This window comes from Perna viridis, chromosome 3 (genome assembly GCF_037379345.1).
Source record: "Perna viridis isolate PV_CMFRI_1.1 ecotype Kerala chromosome 3, ASM3737934v1, whole genome shotgun sequence".
Classification (NCBI taxonomy): Eukaryota; Metazoa; Mollusca; class Bivalvia; order Mytilida; family Mytilidae; genus Perna; species Perna viridis.
Window position 1 is genome coordinate 14,669,516 of NC_142447.1, and position 27,749 is coordinate 14,697,264.

General features: G+C 32.1%; 1 protein-coding gene across 2 annotated transcripts; it reads right to left on the reverse strand.

The window, feature by feature from the left end:
• Positions 1-27,430, reverse strand: LOC148621130 (eukaryotic translation initiation factor 2-alpha kinase 3-like). Of its 2 annotated transcripts, none has more exons than XM_088575193.1 (18): positions 27,119-27,430; positions 23,651-23,780; positions 23,123-23,320; positions 22,639-22,772; positions 18,846-18,961; positions 18,414-18,520; positions 17,131-17,275; positions 16,012-16,140; positions 14,972-15,073; positions 13,387-13,513; positions 12,785-12,878; positions 11,040-11,119; positions 9,802-9,921; positions 9,010-9,153; positions 6,935-7,718; positions 5,283-5,447; positions 4,705-4,869; positions 1-3,071 (listed from the first exon to the last, which is right to left on the reverse strand). In XM_088575193.1, the coding sequence occupies exons 1-18, from the start codon at positions 27,331-27,333 to the stop codon at positions 2,889-2,891; spliced, it is 3,138 nt and encodes a 1,045-aa protein (XP_088431319.1). In that variant the 5' UTR covers positions 27,334-27,430; the 3' UTR covers positions 1-2,888. The 2 variants fall into 2 exon arrangements, with proteins under 2 accessions (XP_088431319.1, XP_088431318.1); XM_088575192.1 differs by having other exon boundaries at positions 18,414-18,523; positions 27,119-27,429.
• Positions 27,431-27,749: the final 319 nt, after the last annotated feature.

Sequence of the window (27,749 nt, forward strand, 5' to 3'; positions counted from 1 at the left end):
TTAAAATATTTTATCTTTTTTATTAACATTTGGTAACTTCACAACCAAAATTTTAGTGCACAATGGAAAAATAACAAATTGAAAGGTCAACAAAATATACAATAACAACAAATAGTACACTACAAGCATGGAAGACTGGTACATGTAACAAAACCCAATGTCACAAAGAACATGAAGATTGGTACATCCAACAAAACCCAATGTCACAAAGAACATGAAGATTGGTACATATAACAAAACCCAATGTCACAAAGAACATGAAGATTGGTACATGTAACAAAATCCAATGTCACAAAGACATGTAACACAAAGAACATGGAAGATTGGTAAATTTAACAAAACCCAATGTCACAAAGAACACCTTAGATCACTCAAGATCAGTTTTTTTTTATTTAGTCAATATTTAAAAACAACTGCATACTCAGATTTATTTTTTTTTAAATCCAGTTATCATCCTTTAATTGTTTACATTGAAAAGATGCCAAAAAATTATAATGCATTTTCATTAGAATTTATTTTTTCTAGGAGCAATTAATGTTTTTTTTATGATCTTGTGCCAGTATTTGACAACTGAAGACAATATACATTTAAATTGCAATTTGTCTTGATAACTGGCCAAATCCTGTAGAAATAAATTGGCCTATGAAATAGTAGAGATTACTATAAGAGGAAAAATTATTGTCAGTGATGTCACATTACCAGTTCTAGTTACTAAATAACATTTGGACCAAGCATAAAACATAACTTATATCTAATCATTACAACTTCTGATTAGGCCTAATAAACTAATTTTGTGTTTCTTGTTCCTGACCTTACTTCTGTTTCCGACACTAAGTCCAAAACATTCTATTGCTGATTATAAAAAAAAATTGGACTTTTTTCGGCCAATCCAGTTATGATTTCTTTGTTCTGCTTTTAGGATATTCAAAATCTAAATCTTTAATCTCAACATACCAGTTCCAAAACCAACATCAAATTTTAAATTTACAGATTTAACAATTAATTTGTTAATAATAACAAATTATTGCTGTGATAAAATTAACAAAATATGCTGACATGAAATACACTAAAAACATATAACAGGTGGAAGATCTAATTCCAGGGTTGTAACCCCTTATTTTGGTAAAAAAAAATTGAGCTAAATTTTTAGCACATTATAAACAGGAAATCTCCTGTTTTTTTTTAAATATATTTCGGGATCTTCCCCTGTTACATGTGAAAAGATTTGCCACTATAAATGCAAAGTTCACATATTTTCATTTTCTACTAAATAAGCACCATATACTACATTCACCCACTAAATGAATACACACCATTTAAAGTAATAATGTTTTTATGAAGTAAAAATGGCCAGCTACTTCAGCACTATACATGTCATTATGTACTGTTTTTATTCAATACTAATTTTACTATACATTATCATTTATACACACTCAATTTCAAATATCACAAAGCTTATGCATTTATATTTCTTTTAAGTAGCAGTCTTTGTAAGAATCATGCAAATTCTGTAATATGTAATACATCACAAAAAAGACACATTTTAGTTATTGCTATTAAGTTGTTCAAGGTCTATATGAAATGTATAATCACTCATTCTTATGAGATATCTAACATTGAAAATCCAACAGTTTCTGTTGTTTTTCAGTGTCATGTACTGACACATTATCTCCCTTAATTTTGAATTCTACAATACATTCTCTATAATCTCTTAAGATGAAGGGTTACATGAAAAACCACAAGTTAATTTCTGTTAACTATAGCATTTTAAACAAAATATAAAAAAAGTGTAGTCTTTCCGACCATTAATTACATTTTGCATGATTCTTAGCTGGAAAACTATTTGAATACTGTACATGTTAATCCAGAAAACTATTGTGACATCTTACTTATTACAAAAATGTGCATAGACTAATAATGTAATAATGCAAAAAAAATTAAACCCTAGTTAGGTCTAAAATTGCAATACAATTTCTGAATTGACAGTAATTTCAAAATTGTTTAACATTAAACAGTTTTGAGCAATTATTTCATCTTTCAATAAATTCAAATACTTGAAAACAATTTTAAACAGGTCCAGAAAGGAAGCTTGTTGAAATATATAACATTACTAAAACCAATATACCAATATGCAAATGTGAAACAAAAACGGCAACAATAAATGTTATATTTAAGGAGGTAGACTAATGCTAAGGGACATAACTCTTGAAATGAGTGATATGTTTGTATCATATTTAATTTCACCAAAGCCTTTCAAGCTTTCCTTTGAAACAGAATGAAATCAGTGCAAATTATTTTGATGCTTACATGAGATTGGAGTAAAATGGTGAATACAAACATTCCAATGATTTGTAAGAGTTGTGTCCCTTACCCTAAGTCTACCTCCTTAATACACAGCCAAATTTGTCTTCCTTCCTTTCACAGGAGAGCATAATTATAGTCGCATAGCTATAAAAAGTGCATAAATATACTTATTTGGTCCCATTGTCTTTCAGCTGTCACATTTCATTCTCATTACTTACATGATCATGATGATATAAAGGTCATTCTTTTTTAATAAATGTTAGCTATTTCATGTCCTACACATTGAACAAAATTTCTCCAAATCAAATTTTCTTCTTCCATTTTTTTTTCTTAAATCTGTTACTTTTTTAGGCTTTATAAGCAAGCAACAACTTCATTTTATCATGTAGACTACCCATATCCATTGTTATAAATAGGACTAAAACTAACAAACATTTTTAAAAGGTGACCATCTAGTCAGTTTAAAGCTGTCATTTCTTTTAATAAATTATTTTCATAAAGCATATTATTAGTCAACTAAAAATACACTAAAGTAATGATTTGTCTCTGTTGCACAATGTCTGAAGTCTTGATCATTTGAGGCATTATTTGGTCCAATCTATCACGTCATGAATAGACCCTGAGCTACTAGAAGAAGTGGTCCTAAGTCGCACTCTGGCATTAGTATGTCTAGATGAAAATGCTTTCAACAGGTCGCTGTCAACAATCTGAGATGCAGACGGTCTGTCAGCGGGGTCTTGGGACAGTAACCATGACATGTACATAGTCTACAAAATAAAAATGTATTCATTGTTAACAAAATTGTAAATAAAATACTGCATATTTTAAAGCATGTAAGCTATGAACATTCCACTGCTTTAAAGTGGCAGAATAGTTCTTTCAAGTACATGTTATGACTTAATAATACATACAGAAAAAACAATAGTTTTGAATTGAGACAGAAAATACATGGATCACAGAAACCAAATAGGGCAAGATGTGATGTTCTGTTCATAAATTCAAAACTGACATTATTCTGTTTATCAGTAACATCACAGTAGATGTGAAGTAATGTCATCGGACATTGCAAATATTTTTTTAGTATCACAGCAGTAGACTGAGATAAGATATTATCAGGAAGCAGGAGCAATGGAAAATTGTTAAAGTAGCTGTTTATGAAATATGAAAGCCTTCACTGTTGTTGTGTTTGTGTATAGTGGTATACCAGGTAGCCATACTGATAAACTGTATGTCTTAATGCCGTGTAGTCAAGGCATACAACAGCTATTAAAGAGCATCCAAAAATGCCTTCATCATGGATGACACTAGTTATTTAGACCTATACTGTAAGGCTATTCAAAGGAATTTCTCAGGTTATTTTTATAAAAATCATTAAGGGAGAAAGGAACCATTTTTTTTTCTTTTTATTACCTTTAACAATTAAGTGCTAAAAGCACTATTTACATTGTTATAGCAAAACAAAAGAAAATCAGAAAGTGTTCTTGTATTTTTATTGATATGGCACTAAAAATTGTTTTGAGACTCTATAAAATGTAAACATTAATATTTGTGGTCGCCAATTTTTTAACTTATTTTAACCAAGTGAATACACTTGTGGGTATCAATTTACATGGTTCCACAAAAATGAAAAATGATTATTGTTATATAGGGTTACACATCAATTTCACAGGTACTATTTTGCCTGGTTTTCTGTCCACCATGAAAATAGTGAAAATAGTACACCAAGAAAAAGTAATACATTTTCAGTAGATAGATGAGGAAGAATCAGTGTACCCAAATGATTTAAGTTATAATAACTGTATTAATACATGTACCATTAAGGAGGTAAACCTAGGGTAAGGGGCATAACTCTAGAAATCAGTGATCTGTTTATACCATATTCAATTTACCTAAACCTTTCAAGCTTTCATTTGAAACGGAATGAAATTAATCCAAGTTACTTTGAAGCTTACATGAGATTGATGTTAAAATGCTGAATACAAACGTTCCAATGACTTGCAAGAGTTGTGTCCAATACCTTAGGTCTATCTCCTTAAGTGGAAACTACTTTATCATAAAGTCAGAAGCAAAATATCAAATTTTCTATTTAAAAAAAAATCAATAATTCGATTTCACTCTTGACCTTTCTCCTGCCAAAATGTGACAACACGAATATCAATTTACCAGTCACAAAATTTAAAATTCATGTTTAAAATAGCAATAAATTATGAGAAAAATCTATAAAATAAATTGGATAATCAAGTGATTATCGTGAACAACCAAAATGTAACCACACATGCCAAGAACACACTACAATTTAATTCATGTGCAGCAGTTCCGCATACTCTAAGCGTTCTTCGTCACTAGTGATCATATTTTGGATATTTACCCCTTCCAATCAAATATTCTATCAGTGTTTACCTCCATTTGATAATCTCGTTTAAAATCTGATGGAAACTTCTGTCTTTTTACGTCTAACAAAGTCCTAACTCTCTCCATTTGTGTTGAGAAGCAATAAAACAATTCAAATAAAATCATTCCTAAGGAAAATATATCCACTTTATGGCCATACACTTTGCCACTGATCTGGAAAAAAAAAAGATGATGGAACATCGTTCAACTTGAAAGTCCCTGATTACTATGAGAAATGGACTATGTTCCATTTATATCAAATTTGGCCCTGAAAACAGACTTCTTCAAATTAGTATGGATATTGCATAGTAACTCTATAACTGACCCATTTTTGAGGAGGTGATTAAAATTTCTTACCTGGGGATAAAAGATCGAAAAATAATGTATAACTGAAAGTGAGTTTTCTTTTTTTGATAAAATATTCATTGTTTTTTTTTCTTCATACTTTTGTTAAGATATATGGATGAACCAATTGACAGACTGATGAGCAGGTAACAGCATGTCATAATATGTCCTTCAAAATATTTTGTGTAAAAAGGGCAGCTGCAGAGTTCCAAAGAGGTGATGTGCATTTAACAAAACAATACCTGTTCAGGACTCATATACATCTGTGTTCCCACTTGAGCTGTATGTCTCTTGTAGGGAGCTTCATCTCCACAATAAAGCTCCAGCTCCTGATCCTCGAGTGCAGTAACCAGACCAAAGTCTCCTATCTTTATAACCCCATCCAGAGAAAAGAAGATATTTGATGGCTGAAAATCACAAATACAAATTAATTAATGTAACTACTACATGTATATATGTTTTACAATGTACTGATTTTTTCTATTGTGAAAGTATCATTGTTTGTGGGGTACCAATATTTGTGGTTTTTGTAGTTCGGCAAACCATGAAATATGAATCCCAATAATAATGAAATTTCCCATTCATTTGTATGATGGATTTGTCAAATCCATGAATTCAAGAATCTATGAACTGATGTTTATTTTTCCCAAACCATGAAAATTAGTACCCAGGAATTTAAGTTCTTTCACAATATTTTTGAGACAAATACAATGTAAGCCAAAAATACTACAAATAAAAAGTATATTTCAGAGAGAAACATAAACAGAAGTAAAACAGCTTACTCCTCTTCTGCAAAACAGTACCGCTAGTATAATTAATTTTTACACTGATTCACAAGTAACTTGTCGGACCTGCTGTAAAATTCATACCTATATATAAAAAGTCTAATTATGTTTAACATCACCAAAAGATGGTAAAATTTACAATGAATATTTCGGATAACTGATATCATTCCTCAGCATAAAACTCATAAAACCTTATGAGCATAAAACTCACAAAACTTCACAGGCATAATAAGAGTGATTGTTGACTTTTATTTAGACGATTAATATATATATATATATATATATATATATATATATATATATATATATATATATATATATATACCTGAAAAATTATTACTGAAACTGTATTGTAGGTCTTTACAAATTATTTTATATGTCACAGGCCAGAAAAAATCAATGTTTGTTTTTTTTGTACAGCACAATATTGAAGACTTGTATTGATCTTTACCTACACTTGACTAATTCATTGTGATATGAGGTGCCTGGGAAAGGCACTTTTTTCAGCAGGGAAGTCACCCATATAAGTTCTACTGATGTTTTGTATTAAACTCTTTATTTTGTCAAGAGACCTTAACACCCATTCATATACAAAGAATAAAAGTGCCTTCCATTTATAAAAAAAAAAAAAACAATACTATTGTGACAAACCTTTGGCTTTCAATTTTGCATTTTGAAGAAAAAATTATCAGACTAAAAATGTTCAGTTGCATGCTTGTTCCTATTCATCCCAAACTGTCCTACACTTCTGTCCGGATGAATTTAATTTCACCATTATATCCAGTGGAGAAAAATACACATGTAGCTCCACTGAGTCTCCACTGTATCTCATCCAAAAATACTAGGGGGGACATTATTTTAGTTGACCTATTTTTTCAATTCTGTACACAATCGACATGTTGTTAATTCACATAATTATTCAATGTATTTTTGTGTGTTTGCACAAGAAAGCTAAACATGTTTCAAATGGTGACTCTACTGTGTTGAAAGAAAGTATTTTGACTCCACTCAACTCAGTCTCCACTGTATACATGTAACTTGGAGAAATTAAAATTCATGCTGACAGAAATGAACCTTTTAACAAGCCTAATAATTGTGACACAAAATACCTTCAGATCTCTGTGCATGAGCCCTTGACTATGAACATACTCCACGGCTCCGACAATCTGATCAAATATATCTAGAACAACATTTCTGTCCCGTTCATGGTTATTTGATATCAACCAATCTTTCAAAGTCTCTCTACGACAAAGCTGCATTTGAATATAGAGATATAACTTTGGTGTTGAAACCTTGTTTTTATAGCTTGACACAGTACTTATATTTTTGGTTGTACATGTATTGCCCTTTTCTGATACTTTTGGCAGAGTTGATCCTGACTTTGATATATCAATGTGAACATCATTTTTATTCATGTGATCACTTTCTGTAAAATCGTTACTAAATATTATTTCACCACTGTCACTTTTACTGCTTTTCTCTGCACAGCCTGAATCCTCGAAGACAATACTAAATGAATTGTTCTGATTATAATTCTTATCTGTAATATTTGTAAAAGGAATGTTTTTGGAATAGCTGCCACTATCTTCACTATCTTCCAGTTTAAACTGAACATCTAAGGAATCATCATTCCAAGTTTCATCAACACCTTCCAAGAAACTTTCTTGTCTAATACTTCCCTCCCTAGAAAATGAAGTGCTATCTGTATGAACACTAAACTCCTGGCTTCCTCCAGCCTTTTTAGATTTAGCAAAACTATCACACTGGTTAATATTGTTCCCTCCAAATGGGTTCTGCAAGTCAAAATCAGGTGACGGGGGCATCTTGATTGATAATGATCCAGTTCCCCTCTGTGTGACTGAATTACAGGGTGTAAAGCCAGTTAAACACTCACTGCAAAAATAAACAAATATTTATTTAAACAACAAACCAGAACTGTAAGCAAATACACAAATTGTTTCCTTCTGTTATGACTTAAACTCTTTTAGATGGAGAGTAATAGCAAAAATTACCAAACTGATAAAATCTAACCAACAGCCGAAAGGAAAGTATAAAATAAAATATGGCAATATCAGGGTAAAAACCAAAAAAGTAGGAAACCACTCCAATGGTCTGGACTTGATACAGGCATTTCCAATATTAAAGTATGTTTAAACCAGGTTTTATAGCATGTGAAACCTCTCCTTTTAACAAGTAGACTTATCATCTTTTACAAGCACCCACAATGATAATCTTTCTTCTTGCTCATCTACATATTAAGTATCAGTCTTTACAAAAATCAGACAGGAAGTGATTCATGCATGTCAAAAACCCACCCACTTTATTTCATATAAAGAATCAATTACAGACCACATTATCAGTATTGGTTTTTCATTTTATGTCATGTTTTTGAGATAAAATTCATATAGACTGTACATGAAATTAACATTTTGGAAGAGTTATCTTTCTTGATTTGTTTTGATTTGGTTGATTTTAGTGGGAGATAAATGTATGATTTTCTCAAAAGTGCAGATCTGAATACAAAAAAGACTCATGTAACCTAAAAAAAATAGCATTTGAAGACAGAAAAAAACATTCTTTATTCAGTGGGGTTTTCTACATCATGAATCACTTGTACCATAGGCAGTGTCTGAATTTTATATGGACTGATACTTAAATATACAACTTTCATATGAAGTTTTATATCCGCCGGCACAAAATTTAACACAATTAAGTTATGTACCCTTCACATCCATGCTTAAAATTAAAATCTGGCATTATCCCCTAGATTTACCACTGTTGAATAATAAATTAAGAACTCCAGCTAAAAATAGTGCGAAATGTGATAAATGGTTGGAAAGCGTACATATTTTCATTTTTGATATTTTGTTTAAAATTTTATAGTAAACAGAAGTTAACATGTGGTTTTTCATAGAACCCTTGTTCATAGGAGATAAAAATTATACAGAATGCACTGTAGAATCTAAAATTAAGGGAGATAACTCTGTAAATGGCACTAAAATACAAAAGAAACTATTGGATTTCCAATGTAAATTAACCCCCAAAAGCAGACAGATTGGAATGAATAATTATACGTTTCAACTTAATAAAAAGAATAAAAATGTCTAACCTTTCTTAGGGTGTACCATATTTTACAGGATTTGCATGATTCTTACTAAGACAGCTACTTAAGTTTCAAACTCACCTGTCTTCAAACTGTTTATCTTTGTCTTCTTGCCATCCTGGAGGAGGTGTTTCTAGCCAGGCATTAAAGAATCTGACGATACCACTATGTTCAAGCTTGGCTAGAGCTTTGACCTCTCTCATGACCTTTTCTCTTGATCCTTCACTAAAAACAAATTTTGAAGAAATGTTACTTTCCAAAAGAGACAACTCAAACAATTTTTGTTGTGCGAATTTTGTCTCAATCTGTTGAGAAATGCAGGAATGAGCGTGCTCACAAGGCGTGACAACAAAGATATGGATGACTAGCATTTTTGAATCCTAATGTCACACTACAACCCAGGACCAAAATGAAATATCTTATTTTCAGTTTCTTTCAATAAACCGTAATTTGATCAAAAATAAAAAATAAAAGATCACCTACATATCTCTTTTTTCAGTGCAGCTTCTAGAAAGGAAACATACATTTGTCGCTATCTGGAAGGCCACAGTCACAAAATCACAAAACTGAACCCTGATTCATGGTAGTTAGTCCCAACCCAAGCTCACGGCGATCACATGCTATGATAACAATGTAAAATTGGCTCTCCTAAAGATTTTTTTTTAACAGATAACCTTCACTTTATGATCAGATATAACTTCAAAATTGTTCCCATGGCCTACACATGTATATAAAGACCCACACTGGGAGTTAATGGACCCAAATTTATAAATGTTTCAAGCATTTTTCAACTAGAATGTAATGAATTTTAATTCCAAGCCATGGTGTTTTACATATTTTTTTTTAAAATTGTTTTAAAACTATCATCAGTACCTATGAAGAGATATCCTTTTCACTGCATAGTTACAATCATCTACTTTATTTCTGGCTTCAAACACAATGCCAAATCCACCTTTACCAAGTACCTGGAGATGTTCAAAATCTGACGTGTATCTGGAAAAAAACAATGTCTTTCATTTATATCGACAAAATTTTATTGCAAGTAATTTTTAATTACCAGTACATGCAGTTATGAAGTTTTTGACGATCGTTTTTTTTTTGTAAATTGGGAATAACAACAATTTAAGTTTAAATTTGTTATTTTAGATAATCCACAAAAACCTTGCAAACTGGCACTAAGTACTAGTCCATATAAAAATCAGACACTGCCTTTATTAGAGGTAATTTAAGGTGTTGAAAAAACTATCCAAGAAATGATGCTTTTTAGTCCAAATATACCATATTTTCAAGTAACGATAGTGCCTTCATTATTCAGTTCTGTATTTTGAAAAAAAAAAAAACATTTTTCTTCCACTAAGATCAATCAAATCAAACCAAATCAAGAATGATAACTCCTGCAAAGGGCCAATTTTATATACAATTTTACGATTGTTATCTCTAAAGTGCAACTACTTTATCACAATATAGACTTAACTATTTCCGATTCAAAAATTAAAATAATTTGGTTGGTTTTCGACATGCATGAATAACTTTCTGTCTGATTTTTATAAAGACTGCTACTAAAGTACACATCCATGTTAGAACCACACAGGTACAATAATAGCAGCAATATACTAATTTTTGCAGTATTTAAGTTTCTTTTATAGAATTTATTACACCTCAGGAACAACCTCTTTAAAATGATAAATTTTTTAGCAGATCTAGAAAAACAAAGACTGACATTATTTAATTGGTTGCAATGAATTGCTAAAATTCCTGCCCTTTTAAATTTTTTAAACAAGCAGTCACAAATAACAGAACAAAACCAAGTCTTAATTTGTGACAGACAGAAAGATAGGTCAAAATAATCAATCTCCATTAAGAAATTATTGCTGAGTTATTTTGTATTCATGTTAAAAATGCCACAGGATCTTATCAGGATAACTGTAACTCACATTATGGTATTTTCAATATGTATTTTTAAGTGTTTTTTTTTTCCTCAATATTTAAAAATGAAAATATCTAGTTTTGTTTTCTAACATCAAAATTTCAATTGTAAATGTATACAATAATTTCTGAATTTCCTGTGATTTGAGTTTAGAAGTCTACCCATGAGATTTGTCTTTACTGACCTTGATACATATTCTTCTGGTTTGTTCTCCACAATTGACAATTTGTTGTTGGCATTCACATCTTCAAAAGAATTGGAATTCTGAAACAAGATACATGATATGCATTTAAGTGTAAGTATTTGAAAGAATGAGGTAAAATGGGAAAAATCAGAAACATGCATGTCAAAACCCCACCAATCTGACAATGTAATATCACTCAAGGATGCTTTCTCTACTTGAAAAGACCATCATTTGATCTCTGCATCACAGGCTTTGTTTCAGAAATTTTAGAAAAATAAGGCTTTTTACAGAAATATCTGTCCTTGAAATGTTCATTTTGAGTGCAATTTCAGTGAAATAATAACTCAATGCACCAACATAATATGGAAAACATTGCTTTTTTTGCCTTAATTCTGATGGTGCAAATAGTCAAATTACATTATCAAAATGATGTTTTTTTCATACTATGATTTCAAGAAAATTTCAAAAACAAAAAAAAAACAAATTTTACCATACTGGTCTTCAGCATGTGTTTCCATGTTTTAAAACATATGAAAACGTATGTTGCAAATTTTCCTGTAAAGTGTATTTGTAAAGTGGATCATAAGAAATGACATTACAATACTATATTCTTTTATGACGTCGTAACTTATGATCAATTTTACACTAATGACCTTTTGTGAAATTGATCACTGATTTTGATTACCAAAGTAAATTTTATGTAAGTTTTGATAAGTTTGAAGAAAAGCAACATGACACTGCTTGACTTGTGCTAGGTATACCCCAACCTGTATGGCAACCCCACAAAACAGGAAGTTGATTTCAGACTACAACGAAAATCACTTACAATACACAGGCAAATATTTTTCACATGAAATTCGTGTTAATCGAGCTTCACATGAAATTCACATGAACTTCACATGAAATTAATGTGATTTTCACGTGAAATTCACTTAACACGAATTGCATGTGAACAATTCACATGAATTTTACATGACGGCTTGATTCACTCAAATTTCACGTGAACTCTGTCACAAAGTTTATTTGCTCAATTCGGGTGAAAATCATGTGAAATTCGTGTGAAAATCATGTGAAATAATTTTGCCTGTATATATATATCAATCTTTAAAAAGCCTCATACCAAATTTGTAATCAATCAATCCATTGGTAGTCAAGATAATAGTGACATATAATGGAACAGACTTGACAGACAAGGTGATTCAAATATACATCTACCATGAACACACTGAGTCACAGAAGGAGTATAATAAATTTAGAATAATTGATTGATTATTTATGGTTTAACATCCAATGGCAGATATTTCATGCACTTCAGGATGAGAATATATAATTGACCAATCGAGCAGACCCTGCTTTGTACTAGGCCAACAAGCTGAGCTGGATCTTTATTGTGCTAGCTCATAGAAACAACAGCTGCAGGTAGGCATGCCACCTCACTCAGACACATCATTCTGGCTCTCAACAAACCAACAAATTTATCTCCTTAAATACATTGTGCTTGGCCTTGTAGCAGCCACTTCCAATTTTATAGTTTCTATTGTGACTCAGCCGGGCATCTAACTCACAACTTCCCACACTTGAGGCAGGAATGTCACCCTAAGGCCACTGAGATAAAAAATATAATAAGTATATTTTGGAGTCTCAGGTTATTTCAAATGAGTATGGGAAACAATATTTTTTTTATCAATTTCAGACTCAGAAGAAAGCACTATAACTCCTTCATTTGTGAACAGAATTAAATATACCTTGATAATAATTAATCCTTGTTTAACTGCCATTTTAGTCAATCCAAGGTGAACCAGCACAGCTAGGAATGCGCTTAAACCCAAAACTTCCTTCCTGAAAAATGAAATTTAAAACTATGTGACTGCAAAAGTTCAAGTTTTGAGCATACTTTACTACCAAAACTTTTAGTAGCTGAGTATACTAAACTATCAAAAACTTGTGGAAGTCTTGAAAATATTACATCGTGTCAAGAAGGATAACTCTAATTGACTTATAACTATCTGTCCTTGTTTGTTTTCAATATAGCTGACCATATTAAGTGTTTTACTATATATAGAACCAGTCCTAACGAGTGGTAGCAGAACATGGTTCCAATCCAGGGATTACTGGGTTATACGAGTCCAGTACGCTCCAACTGTGTGATAATATTTAAGTGTTTTTTCATACAACCAGTCCTAACAACTTTTAGTTGCTGAGAATACTAAACTATCATAATTACAATTCGTAACACTTCATTTTTATTGATTTATTTCTTATGTGCAGTAGAACTTACAGAAATTTTGACAATTCCACCTGTCTATTTGACCACCCTGAAACATGTTCTGAATTTTGCTTTACTTACCAGTATGTCCAAACAGTCTGTGTTATATTCTCAATAACATCATCCTCTGCTGTTTTGTTTTCTGATGGTTCATTGGGTTCATCAGGTATGGTGAATGAGAACTCTGGGTACAGGTAATAACCAATATCTGAAATATTTAGTCATAAAACTAGAAATTGTTGTCTCCCCTGCTCTCCTCTCTAGAAATCTGGAAAACTTGATAGAAAAACAAAATAGGAAGTGTACAATAGCATCATGTGAAAGTTTCAACAAATTCCATTTAGCAGTTTGAAAGAAGTTGCAGCCAAGGACTGAAGGACAAAGGGATGAAAGGACAAACAAAGAACAAACAGCATGATCACAATATACTGTGAAAGTACTTTAATTTCATGGATAAGGGAAAAAACACAAATTAATGGATACTTGAATTCTTGGTTTTGAGGTTTTCAGTATACACATCAATGGAAATCTTCTTTTCATTGGGAACCAAACTTTGTGGTTTGGCCTACCCACGAAAGCCACAAAAATTGGTACCCCATGAACAATAGTACTTTCACAGTACATGTACATGTACCTTTTGTTTTTCAATCAGGAGTATAAATGAGCAAATAGATTTATCTTGCCATTTTGGAAACAAAAAAAAACAGGTGTGAACAGAAAACAAAAAAATCTGTCTCCAAATAGTGTCAAATAATAAGGTTGCCTCGTTGATAACCAACATAAAGTGGCAAACTTGGTGGTCATTCATCATGACTAGAAATTTTAAATGAGAATTATGTCTATTTTCTGTCAAATATTAGAATTTACCTACATGTATGTTGTCATTAAAATGGTATTGATGGCTAATCAGGGATTCAAATTTACTTTCAAGAGTGGCAAGTCCTGAACTGTCAGTGGTTAACTTTAATTAGTAAAATCAAAAGTACAAAACTGATATTTTTTTATTTTTTTCATTGGCATCTTCAAAGCTAATATTACCTAACGGTGTCATTGGAAATTGCCAATATTTTCTAGTATTATGGGAGTAGCCTGCGATAAGAAATTATCAGATAGAAGAAACAATGGAAAACTGAAGTTACAGAAAGTTAAAATTTTCTTCTATATTGTCCATATAACAACTGCAGGAAGATATGGTATAGCGGGTTATTTTGTCAAGTGTAAAATTCCGCTACTTTAATGCAAAAAGGTATACAAAAAAATTGGCACTTTTTTATTTCAGTACTGCTAGGTTGTGCACAAAGTACTTTTAAGTAGCTCTCCAGGTAAGAATCATGCAAAATGTGACTCATTTTTGATATTCTGTTTGAGTTGCCATGGTAAACAGAAATTAACACTTGGTTTTTCATATTACTTGTGTTCTTAGGAGATAAATAATATATAGGATGCACTGTAGATTTCAAAATTAAGGGAGATAACTCTGTAAATGACACTCAAATACAATAGAGTCTACTGGATATTCAATGTTAATTATCTCCTAAGAGCAGGCAGATTTGAATGAACAATTACACATTTCAAAATATAGACCCATAAAACAACTTAATTGCAAAAATTAAAAAAAACACTCTTCACTGAATAAGAATATATATGTTAGATGGATTTTACTCACCAAATGGATAGTTATAGATGACTAATCCAGTTTCTGAGGTTTCCTCTCTGTTTGTTATCTGTGGTAGCTCCTTGTTGTTGATTGTTGGTGTTCTTGAGGGTGCTATAATATAGGAATAGGTGATTAAAGGAGCAAGTCTGGTCCCTCAAATTTTATTGTCAATGTCACATACATATACATTATTAGTACTAAATTAGGCATAACATTTGGACTTCGCCTAGTGAAACTAAAAATTTGTAACCAAGGAGAAAATAGGGAAGGAAAATATACATATTAAGGATATAATTAGAAAAAAAATATGTCTATAGTACACAACTCCTTCTCTCCAATAACTTAATATTATGGTGTCACTTTCATAACCAGGAAGTAATGTGATATTGATAGATAAACAGGTCACATACACAAACAACCGACCAATCACAATTAAGTTGCAAACAAAATATCAAATCATTTCAATGAAGAATGGTTCCTATACAAAATGAGTGGCTATTAGAACTGCTTATACTGTTGGCGAAGCAGGCAGAAAATGTTAAAAACTGAGATTGAAAAGAAGTCATGTAAACAGGAAATTACAGGATAATTTTTGGCAGAGACTTGGAACAAACAACCTACCAATCAGAGAAGTGTTCCTAAGCTTGTAGAAATAATAATCCATTGGTATAATCATTTCCCAGAACTATTCACACAATTTGGCAGATAGAATTTTTAAAAAAATGACCCATTCAAGCGACAGGTCTGTATATCTGAACTGTTCATGATATATGTACTTAATGACTATTTGAATATTGACTGTATTTTATGAAAATCATCTGTAAAATGCTAAGCTTTGTGTGATTTTAACATAGGTGCTATGGAGATTCACAATCAATAGCGTGCATAATATGGAGGAACAATTCAAGTTTACACTTTTGGTACAATTATTTTATATAGGAAGTGATCTCCAGTGCTATTCTTCTGTTTTTGATTTCTGAAAATCAAGACACTGTATTTGGAGTGGCTCCCTGACCTGGTATCATAACGGACATTATGATAAGACCTACCAGAAGCCAAGTATGGTTTCCAAGCCACCCTCGGAACTGGACCCCTTTTGTTGTTGGACTGGAAAATTTTGTTCATCTTCTCCTTCATTGCAACAGATGGCTGTACATACATCTGATTCAGATGTTTACCTGCAATACAGATGATAATACAGACTACTTTTTTATAGTTAATTCCAGAAAAAGAACAGATCTTGTGACTACAAAATCTTAAATACCTGGTGCCAGCGGATGATCAAAACTTTCATAGTTTGCTTAATGCCAAATGCAGCAAGTCATAAAAAAACTCATAGGCAGTCAACAAAATATAAAATGTTAAAGTCTATACGAAGACCTTGTTGATTTCTACTTTGGTTTGCATTCAAAGAAACACATTTCTGTAAGGAGCTCTTTACCGGTAGTTAGGAGTTACTTTTGATATCAGAGCAATTAATTGCGGTCATTAAAGTCACATTTGAATAAACTTATGGTGTATAGTGTAACTACTTTACAGTAATTTAGAAGTGAAATAAATTAACTAAGTGGAAGAAGACCAACATGAAGTTGTATACATTGTCTTGCTATGCATAATCCCACTAGTACAAGAAGCTGATATCAGATTGCAACCAAAATTTCTAACAACGCATGCCTTGTCTATATGAAGCTACATACCAAATTCAAAATTAACCCATCCATAAGGAGCTGAGATTTTTGTGAGGAAAATTTGTTCCATCATTCCATACCGTAAAAAAAATGCAAAATCTAATGAAATAGGAAGTTGATATTGGAGAGCAACAAAAATTGGGTACAACATATGCCCTATCTATATCATGCTACACACCAAATTTAAAATTGATCAATCCAATTGGAGCCGAGACAATTGCGGGGGAAATTTTAACAGATGGACAGACGGACAAGATGATTCCCATGTATCATCCACTCAATGAGTGGGAGTATTAAAAAAATTATGATATGGACTACTACCCATATGGAAAATAACAGACTATGGTATAGGAGGGTCTTGAGGAGTGTCTCTCCTAATACACAACAGAAACTATGGTTCAGGGTCTTGAGGAATACAACATAAACCAATGAATAACAAAAACTGTGGAATAACAGGGTCTTCAGGAGTACTACACCTACCAATGTACAACAATGGCTGTGGTACAGGAGGGTCTTGAGGAGGCTGGAATGAAGACATGGCTGGAACATGTTTATTGTCAAATACACTGACGGGCTTTAGCACACCATCCCTAAGAATCCAGGCATTTGCTACAGGACTGGAAAACTGAAATTTAAGATAAATTATATAAGGAATAAAGGCTGGAAAGTTTATAATCAAGACGTGACAGCTCAATTTACCATGCACAAATTTCTTCAAAAATTGAGGTATTTTAAATTGTACACATTCTATTAGGAAAATTTCAGAAATACAAAATTCATGCTGATGAAATAGTAAGAATGAAATCAGGCAAGTTTTATTTTTACATTCATTTTAAAAAAAATAACATGTGAATAACATGAAAATGCCTCGCTTATGCAGTATTTTACGAAACAGCCTTCATAAATATGAGACAGGAGGTTAAACAGACACCAAAAATCCACTTTTACCAGATACAAGTCTTAAGTCTGTTATTCGCTCTGTACATTTTTGAAATAATAAGAAATCTGTGAGCAATGGGATACAAGTGATACCCCCACTTCCAATCACAATGTAAGAAAATAAACAAAGTCCTGGTAAAACAAGAAGTTATTGTCAAATTTTTCCAAAAATGAATCCCACCATAAGACATACCCACAGGAAGAAGGTTTTAAAATTTCAAGCCACCGTGATGAGTAGTTGCTGAGAAAATTGTAACTAAAATTTCATCTTTCAAAAATATAAAGTTAAAAAAATCAACTAAATCCTTGGTAAAGAGAAAGTTCTAGTTGATTTTTTTCGCAAAAGGATCCCACCATATGACATACCTACAGAAAGAAAGTGTTAAAATTTCAAGTCACTGTTATGAGTAGTCCTTGAGAAAAAAGTGAGAGAAAAAATTCTTATTGGACACATGGACAAGAGTCAAACACCATACCCCCCTCTCCTTATAATAATAAAAATTATACAGATTGTATATGAAACTTGAACTTTGCATGAGTTATTGTTCTAGATCTGGTCAATTTTAGGAGATGAACTTTGCAAGAGTTATTGTTCTTGATTTGGTTGATATTAGAGAGATAAATGTATGATTTTCTCCAAATACATATATTTATACAGAAAGGATTATAGTTATGTATTTGGGGTATGTAAACTGAACAAGATTCTTGCTTTACAATTGTTTTATCTGCAACTTGTATAACCTTTATCATTGGTAGTGTATGATTTTCATGTGGATTAGTAGTTTGAGTAGGACATAAAATCTATCTTCCCTGAGTATTTTTACCTTGTGTTGCCACTTGATATTTTCCAAGTTCTCTGCACTCAAACTTACAACAAGACCCTCAGAGACTACTATCTTCAACAAATCTTCATCTTCATTCTCTACAGCATCTTCTGATATAAAGAGTACACGTGTAAACAAAAAAAGTAAATATACAAGTTCTGTTTAAGAATGGGAACCAAATTTCTTGGTTTGGCCTATCCTCGAAAACCATGAAAATTGGTACCCCATGAACAATAGTACTTTCACAGTATTTGAAGTTTTAGTGAAATCCATCTAAAATTATATATGGCCAATTCTGTCTAAGCTAGACCTTATATGAACCAAAAAGATTTCTTAAGGCAAAATTCATTAAAAGTCAAACATACCCCATTAAAAACCATTAATATATTATGCAATCCAGTTCAGTTTTAAGATTTGAACTTTGACCCCTACCATTAACGGGACATGTGATTATGTTGACGCCATCTTCTTCCTCAATAGGTCTAACTGGTTTAATGTTTGTTCCAGGTAAAAATTCCAGTTCATGTGAACCTACACTAAAGTTCCATCTGAAAAAAAAACAGAACAATATACTCATCCTTCAATAAAATGTTACATCTGTTGTAGCTTTATATGACCACTATGGTTGAGGAAAATATGACCACAACATTCAAGCTTGATACACCTCTGAACTGGGATCTTGATTAAAAATTTGATAGAGCATAATAATCAGACCAAAATGAAAGTGGTCAATGAACTCTAAAATTTGCAATTAAACATTTTCCAAATAAGACCCAAAATCCAAAATTATAATTCAAGGGGGTCTCTAAAGAAATTTCCTTGTCAATTCATTCGTTCATGAACTTTGAAATCACTATTTGATTTTGGTTTCTTTATTTATAATTGGCCTTAACCCAGTTTTGAAGGGTCAAAATTCAATCTTGCTCAATTACATGTATCATCAAACCAATCCATATTCTGCAATATGGAATATAATAGTACAATGTCATAGAGATCCATGTTATTGTGCAGAAACCAGAATGATGTTTGTTTTGGCAAAACTTTTACCTTTTATTCCTTAACCATTAAACTCATATTACCCAATTTCAATCCGAAATAGATGTATCTTTTATATGATACGAAACTAAGGTGTATTTTACTCAATTTATTGTGTTGAAACCAGCATCATCACTCCACTATTCATTCCTAGACTGAAACCTTGTGGAAGGTGAATGAGTGGAAATCAGAAAAAGTTTGTTTTTTTGGCCCCTTTTTTGCTCAAATAGCTATAGTCTTAAACAACAAAATCAACCCAAGTCTGATTTTTGTGTTTTAAACCATAAGGTACAATTATACAGAGTTTCATACACTTATACTTTCCTCTAGTGGTATAAAACCTTGCTTAAGATCCATTAACTAATACTCAAGTAATCTTATGAAAATTAAGTATACATAGTAGCCGATGACAACAAGCACACAGATTGCTGCCATCAAAAGACAACAATTTTTTTTATAAAAAGTGATGAAAGGTGTCGTTTTTTATGAAATGTAAAGAAGTCCAAAGCCCATTATTTCTTCTCATACTATTGAATCAAAACTTCCATACCAAAAATCATCATAATTTCAGGAAGCATACAAGAAAGAATACAAAGGCTCGAATTTCTCCAACTTATTTCAAACATAAGAAATGTAAACTTTATAAGTAACCAAATAAGATACATTTTACATATATTCACATGGCATAAACTATCTAAATTGTAAATGTTTAGGAAAAGTGTCAGAAAAGGTGTTAATCCCAAAGTCCCTATTTTTGTCAAAAATTATTCAACTGGAACCAAATGCACTTCTGATCTGTAACCCATGGAGATAAATCAAATACAAAAAAATTATCTCAATACCTACATGTGTTTAGGAAAAAAGAGTCTAGAAAAGATATGACAGACTGCCAGACTGATGGACAGGGTGAAAACCTACAGAGCCCTTCTGTAAAGCTGACAGGTAACTAATTCAATCAAATAAAAAAAACTAAACCTTCTACATCACTCGCCTTATATCAAGTCCATTCCTAAGAAAGCTGAACAGACTTTAGAGAAGTGGCATACATGTAGTAGATTCAATTTAATTAGAAGTCTAATTTAGTCTAATAACCATCTCATATTGATAGGAATATTGAATGGTAATAATTCTTGTTGTTTAACTTAGTAATCAAGTAAACTACATGTACATGTAAGTGTCTTAATAAGGGTTAACAAGAATATTCTGAAAATGTGTAACTACACATAAGTACATTTACTTAATCTGCAAAATTTGCTGCATGACACTTTATTTATAGCTATCCAAATCATTAACAACATGTAACTCCATTAAAACAAAACAACAGCTGTTCAATTCAATGAAACTATTGTCACTCTGAGACTAACCTAAAAATTACTTCTCTAAAACCATCCTGTTCACATTAAACACCTTGTAACTTAAGATTACTAAATTACAGTACATATGATAGTTATGCTCAGGGAATAGAGTTGGACTTGCATTGATTAAATAACAACCCACTGACAATAAGGTTTAACCTTTCCATCATTCCTTCAGTATTTTCATGTGTCTGACTGAAAGACAAAATATTCTAGTCAACTGTCAAGTTAACTATCAAAGGTAGCCAAGACCAACTCAATCTCCTGAACATTATCATTGCATGCACTGTATTATATTAGTATTCACTCCTTGCGTTTTAGCATGTATACTTTAACATGTGTTCACTACAAATAAATTTGACATATGGTCCTTATGTGACAGGTGAAGCATATGATAATATGTTACAATATATTATTATGAATCATGAACAGTAAAATCTGGCTTAACCAACCTATTTTGTACAGAACTTTTTGTTTCGTTTAGACAGGTTTATGGTATATATTACAGGTTCAAAATGTATTTAAAACTGACAAAAAGGGAATTCAGAAGATGTCTGGTTTAGAATCAAGATTTCTAAATTATTCTGGATTTGGTGAAGCCAGGTTTCACTACATATACAATAGATCAACGTAAAACTTTAATGTTTATAGTTTTAATACATTCAGATTTATGAAATTTTAAGAGTTTTGAAAAAAAAAACATGCCATCAACAAACATTGTAAATTTTGGGATAATATCATTTTTCATTTTTTGCAAAATATATTGATTTACATAATGAATTACAATCATCAAATGGAATTTTAAACAATACTGAAGCATGCTTTTCTCAAAGTGGCAAAAATTTTAAAGTGCATTTTTTAAATTTTGTTCTCAAATGTGAGTCACAATAATTAAGTGCTATTCTCTGTAAGAATCAGGTAGTGGGTGAACCTTGATGGTAAACACACAAGTTCTTCCTTGAAATCTTATTCAAAATGTTATCTGATATGTGCAAATGGCATTTATTTCTTTTTTAAGTGTAATAAATTTGAGGTACGGGTATAAATTATATGCATTTCATCATTAAAGGGAGATAACTCTCTTTTCCTCTACCATTCTATTGAAACTTTGAACTTGCTTTTCTGCATTCTAGGACACTTCTAAAATAAACAAACTGTCAATTTGTCTTCAACAGGCCATAAACTAATTGTGCCCACATTGTCAAATTGGTGTGTTTTTTTTCAGCACATGATTCACAATTTTTTTCATTTGTCCCTGATTACCAGTAGCAGGAAAAAAGTATCAGCAGGATGGATGCCAGTGAAAACCAAATATCATAAGACCAACAAACAAGTTTGATAAAAATGTCTTCAGTCCTGTAAACATGTTTCCCACAATGCATCAGTACATGAGGTTGAGATAACAGAATTGCAACATGTTATTATCATTTTAACTGTGACAATAATAAGATAAACCAGCAGAAACAAATCAGGATTTCAAATTAGAGGAGGCACTGTAAAAATACTAGCTGGTGAAATATAGGATATCATGCAAAAAACATCTACTGTGAAAGTATTAAAGTTTGTAGGGTACCAATTTTCATGGTTTTTCATGGGTTGGGTAAATCATGAAATTTGGTTCCCAATGAAAAAACGAAAATTTTCCATTCGGTTGTAGGATAGAAGTGTCAAATCCACAAATTCAAGAACCAACAAACTGATAATTTTTCCCTAAACCAGGTAAATTGGTACCCATGAATAGAAGTACTTTGACATCATATTTTTTGGTTCACTTTAATTTGGGGGGAGGACATTCAATCAACCTCCCTTTAAATTCACACCAAACATGCCCTTACTTTTCCATTCCAGCCCTAGAATCAACAGCTCGCACAGTCTGCGTGTTTCTGGTTATAACTAAGACATCATCCTCATCGGTTACCATAGTATCACCAAATGTGTTACATCCACTTGCACTGCATGTGTATTTTAGCTAAAAATAGAATTTAAGATCAGATAAAATGTTGACTTTACAGTGATGTTTTTTCCTGAATTAAAGCTCAGAAAAATATAACAAGAAGTAACAAAAAAATAAAGTTTAGGCAAAGTTAAACACAAGTACAACTTCTGCACACAAAAACTAAAATATGAACTTTGATCCTTTAAATTTTAAACATACATTCAATAATTACCTTTGGGTCAAGAACTAGGTTCAACAAATTATATAAATAAATAGAACTCATCTAGAAAGCAGAAAAAAATGTTTCCTTGGATTGTCTGTGTATCCAGTATCAAAACAATATATATTAAAAAATATTCATCTAAATGGTGGGATTCCCATACCTGTCCAGAAACTGGGTCAATGCCATATGATAATATGTCCTTCCCACCAATCATAGTAATATCCTCTGTCATTTTAAAAGAGGAACTTAGGAGAGTCTCAGCTGTCAGAGGCACTGCCTCAATACTGTCCCCATCATACTGGTACAAGCCCCCATCAAGTGAGGGGATAAGTCTAGTTTTCAATCCATTTCTTGTAATCTGAAATTAAATATACTGGTATATTAAAAAAACCCTCTACTCTTATCTAGTACTTAGTTAAGTACCATTCTGTGTAAGAATCAGGCATGGGTGGCACATTATGTTTTTTTCCCAATTTGGTATTTTTTGCCTCAAATATTTTCAATCACTAGAAAACAATAAAAAATACTATTTAATAAATCATGAAGAATCTATGATGTAGATATTTTTTTACTACTTATAAAAATAGTTGCCCTTTATGAAAGCAAAATATGTTGTTCGAATTAAAATTGAAATTCATTTTTTTGCTAGATTGCAAAGGGCAAAAATGAATCAAAGCACACAACCAACCTCTAAATTACCAATACTAGATGACAACAGTGGACGAGTATCGGCATCCACACTCCACAGAGTTCTTCCATTGTCATGAATATCTAATGCTGAAACTTTTCCATCTAAGGTACTAACTACCATCAAGAATCTAAAACAAAAAAAAAATGAACACATGCAATAAACATGTATGTAAAAAGAAACTGCCACAGCTGATTTAATAGACAAAAATATTTTGTCAGCTATTACAATGTACTATGTACCTATTGCACATCAAATTTAACAACTCCCATTTTCGGCGTGACATCACACTTTAAATTGATTGGTTAACTGACCGGAAGCCATTTCAAACTACCTAATCTATATACCAAGATGTAAAAATCTGGAGTCTGCTCAATAGTCTGAAAGTTTGATGGTCTGACAGTCCAATAGTCCAACAGCTCAATGGTCCAAAGTTCAATTGTCTAGCAGGTTGTCCAACATTGGGTATATACAAATGTATCAATGTCTCACTTAGTACCATTTGAAAAAAGACAACAGTAAACAAGAGCTCACATGACATAAAACCAAAAGTGTGCTATTGTCATCATTTAGTGTTGGTCATCTGTCTGTCCCTAAATGTTCTTTTTTTTCCAAAGTTCTTATCATCTGAAATAACTATAGGGATCGCTTTCAAACTTGATAAACAAAGCATCAAGTTTGTGGGAATTACATGTATCATTGATTATGGTAGCCTGTCAAAAATGCATGACTGCTATTAATGAATGAACATTGTAAGTAAACAGAATGAAAAATAAAATAAAATAAAAATTCAGCTATCATAAAAGTTGTCCTGACGGTAAAAAAAATAGAAGTGAAATCAAGTTAAGGGGTTTATAATCCTTGAAAATTGTTCCTAGAACTAAGAACTTAAATGTAACAAGTCCTTGCTAGAGCTTAATTTGTTTCCTTTTTTTTTTACTTTAAAGTTAAATAATTATATTTGACAAATAGCTGCCTAGTACCAGGACGGCTCGTCTACAATGTATATCTGCGCCTGCTGACTGCTTACTGGTTTCATTAAATTCAGTTCAGTTGCTTTCATTTGATATGTGCTTTAAAGATGTATGACAGACAACCAGCCAGAACAAAAACAATATGTCTCACCACCAGTGGAGACATACGATGTAATAGTGTCTGTAAGTCTCGTTCTAGTTTCAGTTTTCCTTCTGGAATTTTAGATGTAGAACATATTGAAATCTGAAGGCCGGTCTGCATTTTATTGTTCACTTCTGGGAAATGAAAACGCTGTATCACTATGCAAAATCTTCTATTTCTATGCTTTTCTTAACATTTTTATTCAGTAGAACTAGATATTTGTCATTTTTTATCCGTATTTTTTCACAAAAATATATTCTGCTTTTAACATTGAACTTAATGCTATGTTAATGACGAATCTCTATGCATTTGAATAGTAGACTAGGACCCATTCTCGTGAAATCACTGGGTCACATGACGAGACTTACATACCCTATTATACATATGTACCCTAAACACAACAACTTTTGTTATTATTGTTGTATATCCAGTGGACAGAGAAATACATGTCATTTTCATTTGTTTTTTTAGAACTAACTTAAGAACTGCTGGACTATCTAACTATTAGACCATCAACCCATCAGACTATCAAATGGTTTGACCATCCATGTACATGTAGCCCTAAAAACCTTTTTTATTTTTTCAATCGTAAATATCATCAAATTAAGAAATTACATGTACATGTGATATTTAAAATGGCATACATGTAGCTTATCTGTGAAATTCCTTTAGAAGAAGATTTTATGAAGATAACTGAAACAGCTTTTGAATAAGTTCTTCATAAATTAACCAGATACATGAGAAATGTCACCTCGCTATACCTCCTATATCTTGACGTGCCTGGATGTTCAAAAAAAGAAAATGATCACTGAAGAAAAAATTATACTAAAATGGCTTTCAAATATTCACTGAAATTCTAAAGTGATCATGACAGTGATGCTAATGCGCAATGTATTTTATTCTCATTTTAGAGTATAAATTGCAAACTTGCTTTTTTCATTAAGCAGTCTCAATGTCCATATTACATTCATATACATGTAAAATGTACATATACATTTTGTACATTTTATGTACAATAAACATTGTTACATGTATAATTTGTTAACTTAAACCACCCAGTGACTTTCTAAAGAATATTTTAGCACCGTATTAGGGCCCAATTCCTACAGAAAAAAAGGCTACAAACTTCCCAAATTTCAGTAGTGACATTCTCAATTCATTATTGTGACTAAAACAACATCTCAAGTTTCGTAGTTTGTACATGAATAACACGGAGATTTGTGATAAATCCTCTTTTAATCTACTATATCACATTTCCATCCATAGGTTACCTCATTGACTTCAATACAATGGAAACCATAATGGTCTTTATTAAGAATTTCAATTAGAAATATTAATTTTACATACATGTACTTAATAAAAATCCTTGCTCTTGCAATACACGTCCATGTACAAAGTTAAAGTATTTATCTCAGAATTCATCTTACAAGATTAGTTGTTGTTTCCAAATTCATATAATCTATGTTTGAACTATTGAGTATTTTTGAATACATTCTAATCCATCAAGTAAGACTTGATAAACATTAAATCAAAATAATGATACAATTTATTTGCTGACAAGTTATAGTGCTGCACCGTATTAAAACATGCAAATACTGTCCATTGATTAGTTGCCATTTATAGAGATCAAATGGCACTTGTCAAAGGTTACTGCAAGTACTTTGTTTATAATTCATTTGTTGGCAAAAGATCATGCTTCTGTACATCAATCCCTGCCCTACAGGTAATTGATGACTGTCAATTAAAGAACCTTTATTGACACCTGTGAAATATTGTTACTGGAGTTCATACGATTAGATACGCTTCTTACAATACAACAGGGCCGCAATATTTATTACGTAAGAATGAGTTTTAATTCCGATTTCTGTTAAAACCAAACAAGATATAAAACTGACCACCAGAATGTGTGGGCAAAGTGGACAGAGATCAACCATGTGTCCATCGTGGGCCGGCAGGAACATGTCTAAGAGTGGACACAAATTGTCCACTGTCCTCATGCCCAGCATGGGTGCTCAGAATCGTCAAAATATTTGTAGCTGTAGTGTATGTATTATTCCCTGAGGTAGCTGTTTTCATGCCCATTTTCTAATTGCATGGGTCCTGGTTCCCTTTTAAAAATAGAAGGAAAACTGTAATCCCTTTTGAGATTCAGGGTCCATAGCTGTTACTGATTTAGCCTCAGTGGGCGGCCAAATCAGAAAACTGCTCTGGGCACTGAATCCAAAAAGGGAATACTCCGGACACTGACTCAGTGACTGACTGAGTCCCAAATGGGATTAGGAAAATTACTACCACAATGCAAAATAAATTGCTGATATGAAATAGAAACCAAAAACCCGGTAAAATGCTTACTTGTCCTGAATAGTTGGTGGCTTGGCCACACATGACGTGCCCGGTTTAGTTTCGGGTGCATCCTTAGGGACTTGGAAATCGTAGTAAGTTCCAGGACTCCCTTGACCCACATCTTCAGCAGCCTTAATGCAGCTTATGGTATAAAAGAGGGCTCCTACTGAGGTAGCAAACCACACCATACACGAATGCCATCTTTTGCCTCGACGTCTACCCATCAACTACACAAAAATCCGAATTTCATTTAAATCTGACGTAAGCTTAGCTAGGTTGTGTTTACACCGGATATGAGTTCATCGCAAGTCGACGTGGTCAAAGCGACTCTTCCGGTGGGCTGATAGGAATTTCCCTTATCTATTTTTAGCACTTATCAATTTGGCGGATTTATTATCGTCACTTGGAAATATTTCTTTTAAACGCTTTATAATTCAGATATTATCCACATTGGAAAGGTGTTTTTGTTTTTTATGTTTATTTTTCTTTCCTTTTCCTTTTCTCCGGCATTTTTTTGTCATAACCCCCTGGAACTATATAGCATTTGATTTTTATGGAAAAAGGGCCCGTGCGGGTCAGGGCGTCAAAAGAAAAACCCGCAGCAGCGCTAAGCTTATTGTAAGAGGGGCCTAAATAGTGC

Bases quoted from the DNA above. Each gene is read 5' to 3' on its own strand.
- LOC148621130 (XM_088575192.1), bottom strand. From the start codon at position 27,333: ATGGGTAGACGTCGAGGCAAAAGATGGCATTCGTGTATGGTGTGGTTT. The intron at 22,773-23,122 runs GTATGGGAATCC...TTCTATTTTTAG, and splicing joins TTGACCCAGTTTCTGGACAG to CTAAAATACACATGCAGTGC. The intron at 3,072-4,704 runs GTAAACACTGAT...TTTATTTTGTAG, and splicing joins AACGAGATTATCAAATGGAG to ACTATGTACATGTCATGGTT.